Source organism: Hemicordylus capensis, chromosome 6 (assembly GCF_027244095.1).
Source record: "Hemicordylus capensis ecotype Gifberg chromosome 6, rHemCap1.1.pri, whole genome shotgun sequence".
Classification (NCBI taxonomy): domain Eukaryota; kingdom Metazoa; phylum Chordata; class Lepidosauria; order Squamata; family Cordylidae; genus Hemicordylus; species Hemicordylus capensis.
The window spans coordinates 89,605,910-89,618,834 of NC_069662.1; the positions used below are offsets into that span (position 1 = coordinate 89,605,910).

At 42.7% G+C, this 12,925-nt stretch overlaps 1 protein-coding gene across 6 annotated transcripts in view; it reads left to right on the forward strand.

Annotated features, from left to right (window-relative positions):
- Positions 1 to 12,925, forward strand: part of ELMO1 (engulfment and cell motility 1) — a 459,005-nt gene that overhangs the window by 314,612 nt on the left and 131,468 nt on the right. For all 6 annotated transcript variants that reach the window (XM_053260714.1, XM_053260710.1, XM_053260713.1 and 3 more), the window contains one exon: positions 11,377 to 11,513. In XM_053260714.1, the coding sequence (XP_053116689.1) occupies positions 11,377 to 11,513 (137 nt within the window). The remainder of the gene's footprint in view (positions 1 to 11,376; positions 11,514 to 12,925) is intronic.

Consider the following 12,925-nt stretch of genomic DNA (forward strand, 5'->3'; position numbering starts at 1 on the left):
AATTGAAGCTGCCATGTACCCCTGAAAATGGGACTCTTGACACCACTCCCTTTCTTTTTCTTTTTTTTAATAATGCAGACCTAACTAGTAGATTTGAAGCCAAGGACATTCACAACTCCCCCTGGAGGACCTGGCCATGGAAAGTAATGAAGCTTTATTGGACCATCCTAGACTATTAAATTAACTCACGATCTAACCATGTAGCTGAGAGAAATTGATTGGATTTTAATCTATCTGACATTACAATTAAAACTCATATTTAAAAAGAAGTTACTGGCTCCAGCTTTATAACTGGAACTCAGCACCTTGAGACAGGTCCAAGGCTTCAGCTCTGTGAGACATTCTGGTGATTGCAAGCACAGTGCGCTATAGTTATAGCCATGGCAGAGGTAAATTTAGTTTGCTTACAGTCCTAGACCAGCACAGTTAAACATTGGTGTCATAAAGATGTACTATAATAGAATCTCATCCATAATACTTCTAAATCCAACCCATTGGGGGACATTTTAACCTTCCCCCCCAAACCCCATAGGATTCTATGGGAGTTTGGGGAAAAGGTTAAAAATGTATTTAAGATTGCCCACTTGTCCATTTCTTTTGTGGGTTGGGTGGTAGGTAGCACCCATCATGCCCTAGCACCCAACTCTTGGAGTCCCTAGGAGCTAGGCATGGGGAACAATGGGGTTTTTCAAGTTCCCCATTGTTCTCTATGGCTGAAACACTCGAAACGTTGCAAGTTTGTCCTGTTGAAACAGCTGGTTCGACTGCTGTTTGACAGAATATTTTGGTTATTTTGTGTTTTGTTTCAAGCTTGAAACAGAACACGAAATCAGTTTTGTGCACACCCCTAGTAATTTTTGTGGTTGGATATTACTCTTTATATAAGGGGACAATAATATCAAGTCCCAAATCATCTGGAACCTGGGTAGATAGATCAATATGTGTAAAAGGTATGGCCAACACCAGGACCCACCAGTCAACATTATTCTTTGTCAGCTCTGCTGAAATATAATCTCCCCCTGGAGCTTTCCCCAACTTCAACTGGGCTATAAGTTTTCTTACTTCCATTTGAGATTGGGGACCATACCAGTAGATGACTCAGAATATAGTAAATGGAAGTGAGCGCCCAAAACCTTTGCTGCAATATAAATAGCTGACTCTGGACCAATCCTCCAGGTCCCCCCAACCCACAACAATCCTCTCAAAGATACTTGGCTCGTTAAGTATAATAGCCTGGATTAATTTGAGCCAAGCCTTCCTTTGAAACTCCCTTTCTTCTTTAAAAATGCTTTATATTTCATTTTCTGAAAATAATATTCTTGGGGGCGAGTCTGAATATTAACTGTTCTGTATACCTTAAACTGGGCTATAAGAGCATTCTTAGCCTGGACACGCTCCTTGTCAAACCAGGGCCTTGAATGATTCCCTGAGACGTGCCCAGTCATACTGCTCTCCTTAGATACTGTAGGAGAGGTTGTAGAGCTGTAATGAACTTCTGATGTGATTGAATAGCTGTCTCTGGAGAATCTGCAGTCAAAATTGAGTGCTGGAAATTTAAGCAATCTCCATGTCAAGAAAAGCTCTTATTTCTTTCTCCACCTTGGCAGACCATTTTACTTTTACTTGGCCTATATTTTCTACTAAGGCTGTCTTATAAACATTTTCTACGTTAGTTTCCTGTACTCCTTTTTTTACTTTCAAGGCTATTGATAGATGGTCACTTTTTAACCATAGGTTAAAACCACTTTTAGATGTAAGAAACCATCATTGTAAGAAACTCCCATGATGCCAACACATAACCTAAAGTACTGGCTCCCCTCCCAGACCAGTGTGTATGCTCCCCAGGTCTATCACCATTGATCACCCCATTCAGAATAAAAATCCAGATCTTTTACAAGCTGAGCCATGCAAAGTCCTGCACAATTAATTTTCATATCCTTAGAAAGATGCTTTAAGAAGGGAGTTTCACCCTCTCGTAGCAGTGGGACAATTTTATAAGCAGCAGGCCTCATCATTTAGGCCAATTCTGGCATTTGAATCACCTGCTCTTGGCAACAACATTAGGAAATGTTCAAGTAAGATCTAAAATATACCTCTCCAATTTAAGCCAAGCTTCTTTAGTCTGTGCCTGTACACCTTGTGATAGAATATAAACATTTACAACTGGGAAACTGGAAAGCCCAAATCTGGCTATATAGGCCAGTCCTGATCACAAGACTCCACTTTAGTAATATCAGCTTGTAATTTTGTGAAGATAAAAATATCCAATCCACCCCTCAACCTACCCGTTTCCTCCTGATGTGGCCTTTAACATATGTGAAACGAATTCATTTAGCCTCATAGGCTCACTTGCCCAAGTCTCTTGAACCAATATAACATTGTAAGAGGTTATATAATCCCTAAAAGATGCTCTAAAAGAATCTATCTATATGGTCGCTAAGAGTCAACACCGACTTGATGGCACTTAATCAAAGGATATCTGACACCCAGCCCACAATATTCCAGGTGAGAAGCCTAATGTAACCTTGGCTCTTGGAACTGTCATTTTTGATTAACAATGCCAGGGGTCACAAAAGCAGAGCCTCCATGCAATCTGCTGCTCAATAAGATACTATTATATTTTCTGCATGCATGGAGCAAACTATTAGGGATGTGCAAAAAATTTCGGGCACAGAACGATCTGTGCCCGAAACGGACAATTTTGGGTGATTCGGGGCTGAACCGAATCACCCCTGATGTCCCCCGATATTTTTCGGGCACGAGCCAAATCACCCGAATTTCAGACCCGAAAAATTCGGGTGATTCGGTTCATGGTTGATTTTTGGCGAATTTTTTAAGTTTTAGTGACTTTGGGGCAGTTCAGGGGCATAGCATGGGATCTGGGCAAAAGGAGTGGGGTGGGGTGGTAGTGCCTAATGGGTGCAGGCTACCACCCCAATTTCAGGGGGATTGGGAAAAGGGCTGATTTTTGGTAAATTTCTGAAATTTTCATGTCTTTGGGGCAGATTGGGGCATATTGGGGCAGAAAGTGGGGCCTGGGGCAGAATAGTGAGGTGGGGTGGTAGTTCCTAATGGTTGGAGGCTACCACCCCAATTTCAGGGGGTTTGGACAAAGGGGTGATTTTTTGAGAATTTTTGAAGTTTTAGTGATTTTGGGGCAGTTTGGGGGCAGAAAGTGGATCTGCCCCAAAATAGTGGGGTGGGGTGGTAGTGCCTAATGGGTGGAGGCTACCACCCCAATTTCAGGGGGATTGGGCAGAGGGCTGATTTTTTGAGAATTTTTGAAGTTTGGGTGTCTTTGGGGCAGATTGGGGGCAGAAAGTGGATCTGCCCCAAAGGAGTGGGGTGGGCTGGTAGATAGTGTCTAATGGGTGGAGGCTACCACCCATCCTCAATTTAAGAGTGATTATGCAGGGGGTGAATTTTGGTGAATTTATTTTTATGAGGTTTGTCTTCATAAGGTGAAGTGTGCTAAATTGATTACTTCCTCATATTATTCATAGTAAAGGAAAGTGTGAAAAAGTGAAAGTGGGGTAATGAGAGTTGTTTAATTGAAAAAAATCTCATTTGCTATGATAGAATGAGAATTCACACCTCAGAAGTTTTTCTCAGAATGAGAATTCACACCTCTGCCCAATCCCCCTGAAATTGGGGTGGTAGCCTCCACCCATTAGGCACTACCACCCCACCCCACTATTTTGGGGCAGATCCACTTTCTGCCCCCAAACTGCCCCAAAGTCACTAAAACTTCAAAAATTCTCAAAATATCACCCCTTTGTCCAAACCCCCTGAAATTGGGGTGGTAGCCTCCACCCATTAGGCACTACCACCCCACCCCACTATTCTGCCCCAGGCCCCACTTTCTGCCCCGATCTGCCCCAAAGACATGAAAATTTCAGAAATTTACCAAAAATCAGCCCTTTTCCCAATCCCCCTGAAATTGGGGTGGTAGCCTGCACCCATTAGGCACTACCACCCCACCCCACTCCTTTTGCCCAGATCCCATTCTATGCCCCCGAACTGGCCCAAAGTCACTAAAACTTTAAAAATTCACCAAAAATCAGGATTTTTCCCAATCCACCTGAAATTGGGGTGGTAGACTCTACCCATTGGGCACTACCACCCCACCCCAAAATTTTGCCCCTGGGCCCCTTTTTACCCCCCGGATCGATTCGGATTTGGATTTGGATTAAATCCGAATCCGAACCGAATCAAGGGTGATTCGGGTGACCCAGATTCGGGCACAAAACAGAACAGGGGTGATTCGGTTCGGGTCCGAGCCGAATCACCGGAAAACCCGAATTGCACACCCCTACAAACTATGGCAGAAAGGCTGTGACTATGTGAATATGGCAGAAAGGCTGACTGGTACATCTGAAGCTTCACCAGACTTCCAAGGTGCTTCTACATCTTGGGGATGGCTATGCATCTAACCAATTTATTGTTGCAAGACTATTGGACTTTCCCTTGGAGCAACAGAATTGAAATCCATTGTCTTCAAAAGATCACCCCATCTCAATGCCTTTGTCATCTTATTTGATTCCACCAGTGAGGAAAACGCAATACATTACATTTTCAGTTTTCAGATTTCAAATTTTCAAACTAGGCTTGATTTGGCCCCTTACGGAATGTAATTCACCATCAGAAGGAGGCATCCTTCTTTTCATTATGACTCTGTCAATCAAATCTATTGAAGCCCCTATATCTCCTACTGCACCTGTTTGCAGGCACTCCTGAATCTGATTTTTATCAGTAGAATTAACGTTAGGAGGTGCTAGTCAATGATAAAGGGGCTCTTAACTATACCATCTCCTCCTTTTGTACGTCTGCCATTGTTTCTCCCCCCACATCCTTAGGGAGGAGCATATTTAGTGGTTCACCCACTGGACAGAGACTTCAGTCTTATCTACAGAGTCCGTCTCTCTCTATCCAAGTGGCACACCGCTTCACCTTATCTGCAGAGTTTGTATCTCTCTTTATCTAAGTGGCACCCTTTTTTGTACAGAATGACCAGAGCCTTTTCCTGGCTCCTCGGAGAAGCACCAGGCCCTCACCGTCAAATTATGTACGCCAGTGTAAGCAAATGAAGTTTTTCCAGGTTCTTCCTGTACCCATTTACCTTCATCTTTGTGCCTGGCTTTTCATTTACTGTCTCAATCTCTGTATCCAGATGACAACTGGGTTATTCAATGAAAAATGAAGAAATGTTATTAACTGGGAGCGAAATACAGTATAATTATCAAGTCAAAGTCCTGGATCTTACTGTCACCTGCCACATGGCGCTAAGTTCTAATTTAGAGAAGGTATTTCTCTTGGAACAGAACACTGTATCATGAAGCAAACCTGGAATTCTCAGCTGTTTGTTCATACTATAACATTCATGTTTGGGTAACATATTTGCTGGAAAGAATTGACAGTGGGTAGTGTCTAGCATTTCCTTGCCTATGTATTCTCCACTACAAATGGGCATCCATATTCCTCAATGAAGACAGGTTTGGAAACACGCATCTGCCAATGTGACAGCTACAGTAATTGCAACAATCACAACAATACACAACAATATTTTAGAATGTCATCCTATTACCCAGAAGTTCTTCAGCCCTTTGTCACACAATATTTTCAGTACATAATGTTTAGTCACTATTCACAAGACCTTCCTCCTTACCCAACAACATGGTGAGGTCTCAACTCAGAAATCAAATACCAACATCTTTATTAAACTGAGGAACAGTCACTAAACTGAAGGATCATCTTGGTAAACTCCTCAAAATTCATGGCACCAGGTCAACTCAAGATACATAACAGAATAAGATCTAACAAAACATGCAAAATGGCTTGTCAGGGTGATGGGAAACAAAAATGCTGTCACTGGCACAACTAGACATGAAAATGGCATGATTCATTCGAAATAGTGGATCCCATCCCTGCCTAAAAGTTCTGGCCTGGGGATATAGAATTCTGGCTGTGTAATTAACAGGCCACCCCTCCAAGAAAGTATTTACCTAAGAGTTAATTTTCTTGCGAGACCTGTTGAGAGCACCAGCCTTGTGTGTTCCTGGCCAGTGAAGCAGAGGTAAAAGCTCCATGAAGGCTATTGTGGACTCGGGGCATAAGGCCCAAACCCAATTTATGTCATTCACAACCATAGAAATGAACTTGCCCTCCTTCCGGACTTGGTTCTTTCTCTCCTTGTCTGTCTCCCTGAGTGAGGGGTAGCAGCAAAGAGGAGGAGAAAGAGTTAAAGACTCTGTGTGGCTGAAGCCAGTTGTCTCTCCTCCTCAAGTTCTGGCCATGTGATTCTCTGCATTCGGAACTTGAATTGATTTAGAGGGAGGGAACCACAACAATAAGCTGCTCTTGTTTCCTTCCTGAACAGCAAAATAAGAGGGAGAAGGGATGGATGGTGTGTGTGTTGTGTACATGTGCTTGTGCACACTATTCATGTGTGTATAGTCTCTTAGCCCAACTTGAAACAAAAACTTCATTTTCAGCACAATAGAAAAAGGTGCCAACAAGAAGAAGCCCTACTTGTAAACTTTTAAGAATCCCTCATTCCTTCTTGTGAGGAAATTATAACAAAACATACTCAAAATACCTTACATAGCAAAATGTTTCAGAAAATGGTTCCCTGCTGCCCCCAAAATGGCTCACAATTCTGTATGTGTTAGGGAGTAAGGAATGAAGAATCTTAGATTGTTTGCTAGGTTGAAACTGGTCTAGGATTTTTCAATCTATTATATACCACTTTTCAACTGAAAAAAGCCCTCAAAGAAGTTTACATAGCAAAAGATATGGAAACTGATCTTTACTGCAAATGGTGTTTCTAACTTAGGGGATATTTTATTTTGCTCTGTGCATGTAACAGTAGCTCATACAATAATTTACATAGTCTTTTTTCTTTAAGCTTGTAGTGGGAGCACCAGGGGGCGGGGAGTACTCCCAAATTCTTGAAAGGGGCTTCAGACTTCTTCACAAACTGGAAAACTGAGAATTTAGCATTTCCACCTTTCCCCAATCAATACATTATTTTGTGGTATGTGTCTCTTTTTATCCACTTGCTTCAAAATAAGACTTTGTGAATCAGATCATGGAGAACTTGTTTTTAAAACTGCCTGTCTCTCTTGCCCTTGAAAATTCATGTTTATCTTTAACTCAAAACTGGGACAACTCTGTATTTGCCCTCTCCCATTGGAATCTGATTAGTGGATATAAAGATTTAAATTGCACATTTGGGGCTTTTCCTTCTGTTTGATACACACTATGATTGTGTATGGTGATGGTGTGGTGTTAAGGAATTGTGCAATATCGGTGCTTTTGGCTTCAAAATACAAAAAAGGTTAATTGAAGGAATCAAACTGGGCTGCTCACTGCCGTCATGATTTTTTTAAAATTTGGTTCCAAGTGTACGTGCTTAGGATTGGAGTGCATGTAGCTGACAGTCAAGATGAATATATGTGTGCTCTGTGTGTGTGTGTGTGTGTGTGTGTGTGTGTGTGTACACACACAGAGGTTTTTTGGTTGTTGCGCTACTATCCTGCTCTTCCTCCAAGGAGCTCATGGTAGTGTACATGGTTCTTTCTCCCCACTTTTATCCTCCTAGCAATCCTGAGAGGTAGATTAGAAGCAGAGAGAAAGTGTCTGGACTAAGGTAATTAGTCCATTTTGTATTTGAAAGGAGAATATTGCTTGAGTGCCTTGAAATATATGCTAAGAAGAGCCTTGTGACACTCCAAAGACTAACAAAATCATTGCAGCAAACGTTTTTAAGGACTAAAGCCGATTTTGTCAGATAGAAGAAGTGTTGTCTTCGTTTGGCAGAATATATCTACCCACAGGCTCTGGTACAGGGGGAAATGTAAACAGTGGAGCTAAAAACTCACGAGATGCAAGAGGTACAGTCTGATGGACTCTAAATGTGAAGAATGCTGCTTTTTCCACATGAAGAAGCCACCAGCCCTTGTGACTGTGGGGGTGTGGCCACTGGGGGCATGACTATGGGGCATGGCTGTTGAGGTGGGCATGGCTCTGGAGGCTGTTATGGAGAGCACCTGCACTTCTGAATTTGCAACTACACAACTGTGTAAATGTAAGAAAAGTGCTGCATCTTGCAATGAAACATTGCATTCGTTCAGTGTTGACAAGCCAGTGAATTTCAAAAACTGGGTGAAAGCATTTGATAAGGCCACCCTGGTAGACGGGGCCAACAAGGCAAGGAGTGCCTGCTCTATTTTGCTGCACTACGCAACCACAGGTTTGGAGGAAGCCATACCAGCTTTGCATCAGCTTCTGGAGTGAACAGCCTGAATCTGGAAAACTGAAAGCATGAAAGGGCATCCACTATTGTGTTAGGCCTGGCACATGATAAGCCTTGAAGGAAATGTTAAATTTTAAAGCAGGTCAAACTCTTGCACCAAATGCATGGCCCTAGCTGACTTGCAAAACTGGCTGTTCACCACATGCACAACCACTAGATTGTCACACCCCAAAAGAACCAATTTGTTAAAAGAAAAGCTTGCCTCAAAACAGCAGCAGCACCACCACCAAAATTGGGGGAAATTCCCAAAATGTTGGGTCTCTTTCCTCATCATCTGAGGCCCACTCTACAGGTCATGGTGTAGAACACCTCCAACCCTGCCAGTACAGACCTAAACTAGTAGAACCATAAGTCTCAGAATAAACTTGAAAACTATTTCCCAAGCAAATTGAATTTCTCCAAAAAGTCTCAATTAAAACCTGCCAGGAACTCAAACAACACTGAAACATCCTTGGGAAAGCCCATGGAAAGTCTGATTCTATGGTGTGGTGCTTTGGCAGAGGATGGGAGAGAGAAAATTCAGTGGCAATTCAGGTGCCACTACTCTGCATGCAAAATGCAGGTGTCCAGCCAGAGACTGCAACTCACCCAGAGTAGCCTTTTCCCTACCCTGAAAAGAGATCAGCAAATCATGGAGGGCATCTAACTTAGATTCGGGCAACTAGGAAACCATGTTAATTGAGTCCAGCTCAGTGCCTAGGAACTGGAGGGTGGAAACAGGACCTTCAGGTTTTTCATTTGCCAATGAAACACCCAACTCCTCCATGAGTAAGACAAAATGCTCCATGGCCTGGGCACAGGAATCTTGGCCTGCTCATCCTACAAAAAGGAATCTAAATAATGCAAAATGGAATGAGAAAGGAAGTGCAATTTTTTTCAAAAGCAGAGCAAGAAATGGAGCAACCCATGGGCAATGCTTTATTTTTTTTAAAAATGCTTCCTCTGGAAGCAGAAACCCAGCAGTTCAAAATGCTCTGGGTGAATGGGCAACAGGCAGAAAGTAGGTTTAATATCACATTTACCCATGAGCACTCCCACACCATTAAGGTGAACCAACTCTACTGCAGAATCAAATGATGCAAATAGTCTGCCACCACTTTATTGGGATACACCAAGTACTTAAAGTGCCTCCGACCACACTGGCATTGGAGTCCTTGTTTTGACCACCTTTGGTGGTTCCAGCACCAGCCTGCTGCTTTGAAGCACTGTACCCATTATGGCGTGCAGCTCCTGCCCAAAAGCAGTTGGGAACATTCATGTTTGAACTTACATGGGGAACAAAAACATTTTCTATTTGTGTTAAAATCCCAACATACAAGTTTCCCTTGCTCTCTAGTTGCTGTCCTTGCCAACCTCAGCTTTCCAATATGAACCCCTGCCTGAACTGACAGCAAGGAGATGACCTTGTCTGGCAGTTTTCCAGAACAGGCCCGATCAAAAGACATCACAACAGACCAAAATTCATTATCCTTACTATCCCAAGGCAGGACCTTGCTCATGCGGAAAGGTTCATCATAAGCCTACCAAGATGCCTTGGAATATGAATTTTATACCTTATGAATGATGTCTGGGTACTTCACCAGGAAGGGGCCCCGCCACGGCTGTGCTTGCAGAACAACCGCCATTTTAAAAAAGAGAGTACCCATGCAACCAATTAACCCAATTATTTTCAGCCTTGGACTGCTTAAGTTGCTCTGCGTCCTTCAGAAGGTTAACTAAAACTCTGTCCTGCACCAAGAGCTTCAGCTCAGGATCACAGAAAAACAAAGAAAAATCAACATCTTTCCCCTGCCAAATCTTCTCCTCTGTAGCTTGTTCTGACTTCCCAATGGAGCCAAAACATCCAAATAAGGATTACACAGAGATGTCCAGTTGTCCCAAATGAAGCCTGAACCCAGCCCTTGATGGGGAAATATGGCCACTGCCCAGAGGATGGATCAATCCCCCATATACCCAATACCGGATTGGTGTTGCTCATGACTGCAAGCAAAGTGTGAAGCCATGACTCTTTGAATCCCTCCTCAGGTGAGGAATGGGTAACCGGAGCCGAACGATGCCATTTTGGAGCCATCAGACAAGGAAAAGGCAACAGAGCACCACCTAAATGCAGCTGCTCCCAGAGCACGTCAAAGATGAACCGGGCAAACTACAAGAAGTCCCCACACCTCACGATCCTGTGAGGGGGGAAAGGACTTCAAAACAATCTGTCCTATCTCCACATGCCTCAAATCACCCCACCGCTGCATTCACAATGGTAGGGTACAATTCAGCATAATAGTGCAGTGGGAAACTTGGTAAAGCTGTGGGTGCTGTTGCTTTGCTACACATACTGATAATGGTTGACAGGATTTTTCAGAGACTGAAGTGGTAGACAATTGCCTAAGATTAGACTGCCTTGGTCTCAGTAGATCTTTAACCCTGACAGTAGCCTTCAGCCCATGAACACTAATGTCTTGACAAGTGATCTTGACCTTGACAACCAGGCTTATATCCTGATGTCTATCAATGTGCAGCAACTGCCAGTGGCTTGTAGTTCTTTAATGGGTTCTAGCATTTATATCTGAGGCCCTAAGTCTATTTGCATAGCCAATCATTCAGCCAGTTTCTTGTTTTCCTCCTTAGTAGTGCTCAGAGGCACCAGTGGTGCATAGACATTCTGAAAATAAATGTCTTTATTCCAATTAGTTGAATCAGCACAGCAACAAGATTTCAGGGCATGGTCTGAAGGCACCTGATTTAGCAACCCTGCTGCTAAGCAGTTCTGAATCTGGTTAGTGCCTGGATGGAACTGCCTAGGATCTCTGTATAAGCTACCACAGGAGGAGGACAGGAATGATGAGATGAATCAGATACATCCTCACTTCCAGTACAAAATTGCATCATGTCATTGCTGGTCATTTTCTGGAGAAGTGGTTTGATCTGTTTATTACTTTGCATGTTGCTCTGATTTTCCCATTTACTCTTTTTTTAACAGGTAGTCATACAATTGCTGTATATTATTCCTGTAGGATCTATTTGTTGAAGTGTTGCTAAAATTTGGTGCTTTCTTCTTATTATTTTAGCCAGTGAGACCTGCAATGATTTCCACCCAATGTTCTTCACACATGACAAGTCGTTTGAAGAGTTCTTCTGCATTTGCATCCAGCTGTTGAATAAGACATGGAAAGAGATGAGAGCGACCTCTGAAGACTTCAACAAGGCAAGATTTTTGGAAGCATTCTGAAACATACCCCTCCTTAGTTTTCTCGAGTTCTCCTGCTGTTGTTTTCATGTCTGTCTGTCTGGGTCACTTTTGAAGCAGATTCAAATGTCTGAGGGCAACAGGTGCTGCACTCCTCATGAGACTGTACCATCTCAGAATGTACTTGTGGGGGGGAAGCACTTATTGGAAAACACCTCCACATCAAAATCTTTCTGCATGTGAAAAACTTACATCTCAGGAGATTTCTAAGCCTAGCTAGTAGCATGCAGACAGATGCATAAAAGTGTTTTCAAAAGAAGTATGATTCCCTATACTCTGAGGTAGTACAGCCCATAAGAAGAATGTATCATGTGCCCTCCTGAAGGTTCATATCTGCTTTTAGTAAACAGAGCTACTGTACACAAAAGGCAAAGGAATCTTTTAAAAACCTGATTATCGCCAGAGTGTGTAAGAAATGTGACAAAAACTAGCTTGAGGGGAAAACAGATTTCTGTGTTGCTAGTACAATTATAGCCTCTGAAATCCTAAGTGACTGATTGACAATAGAGCAACAATAGCCATTTTATGTAGCACTTTCCTGCTATTGCATAGGCTTCATGCTAGTATGGTAAGACATTAGCAAGCTGACAAAATTATGCTTCAGTTAAAAGATTGGAACATTTCATCAGCGGAAATGAACTGCTCAGAACCATCTTAGAAGATGTTAGCACTATAACATTAGCTCTCGAAAGAGATCTGAATCCTGAAATGAAGCAGCATTTTGTTCAAAAGCTGGTAGGTGATGTGCTTTTGGCCCCGAGTTTGGTTGTTACTGTTGGTGGTTCTGGGCATCATCGGTGGGGAAACTGCACAAAATAATTGGCTGATACTGTGACTAAAGCTATTTATCCTATTGGCTGGCACTCCTCATGAAACTGTACCTTCTCAGAATGTAAGTAGCACGGGGAGGGTGTGTCATTTATTGGAAAACACCTCCACATCAAAATCTTTTTGCATGAGGAAAGTTTGCATGTGAGATTTCTAAGCCTAGCTTTCCCCCTGACAGTAGCATGGAGATGGGCACATGAAAGCATTTTCAAAAGAAGTGTTATTCCCTATGTACATTATGTTGGGAATTCTCTCTGGTAGGAGAAACCCTTTCTCATTATAGCAGAGTGCACAGAGGCACAACACAACGGAATTTAGTTAGGCATGCGTGTATGCTGAGAGTAAAGTAACTTGGAGCCAGTTCATAGTTTCAAATCAATATAAATGGTATTTATTAGAGAACTCCATTCTGGATAGGAAAGCGAGGAGTTAGGATCTCTAATCTATCTATCTAGCTGGATGCAGATGGATTCTGCATCTCTGCACACATGGTGCAGGGGAGAGGAGCTTGCATGTTGCAAGGTAGAAGGAAGGAAGAGAAG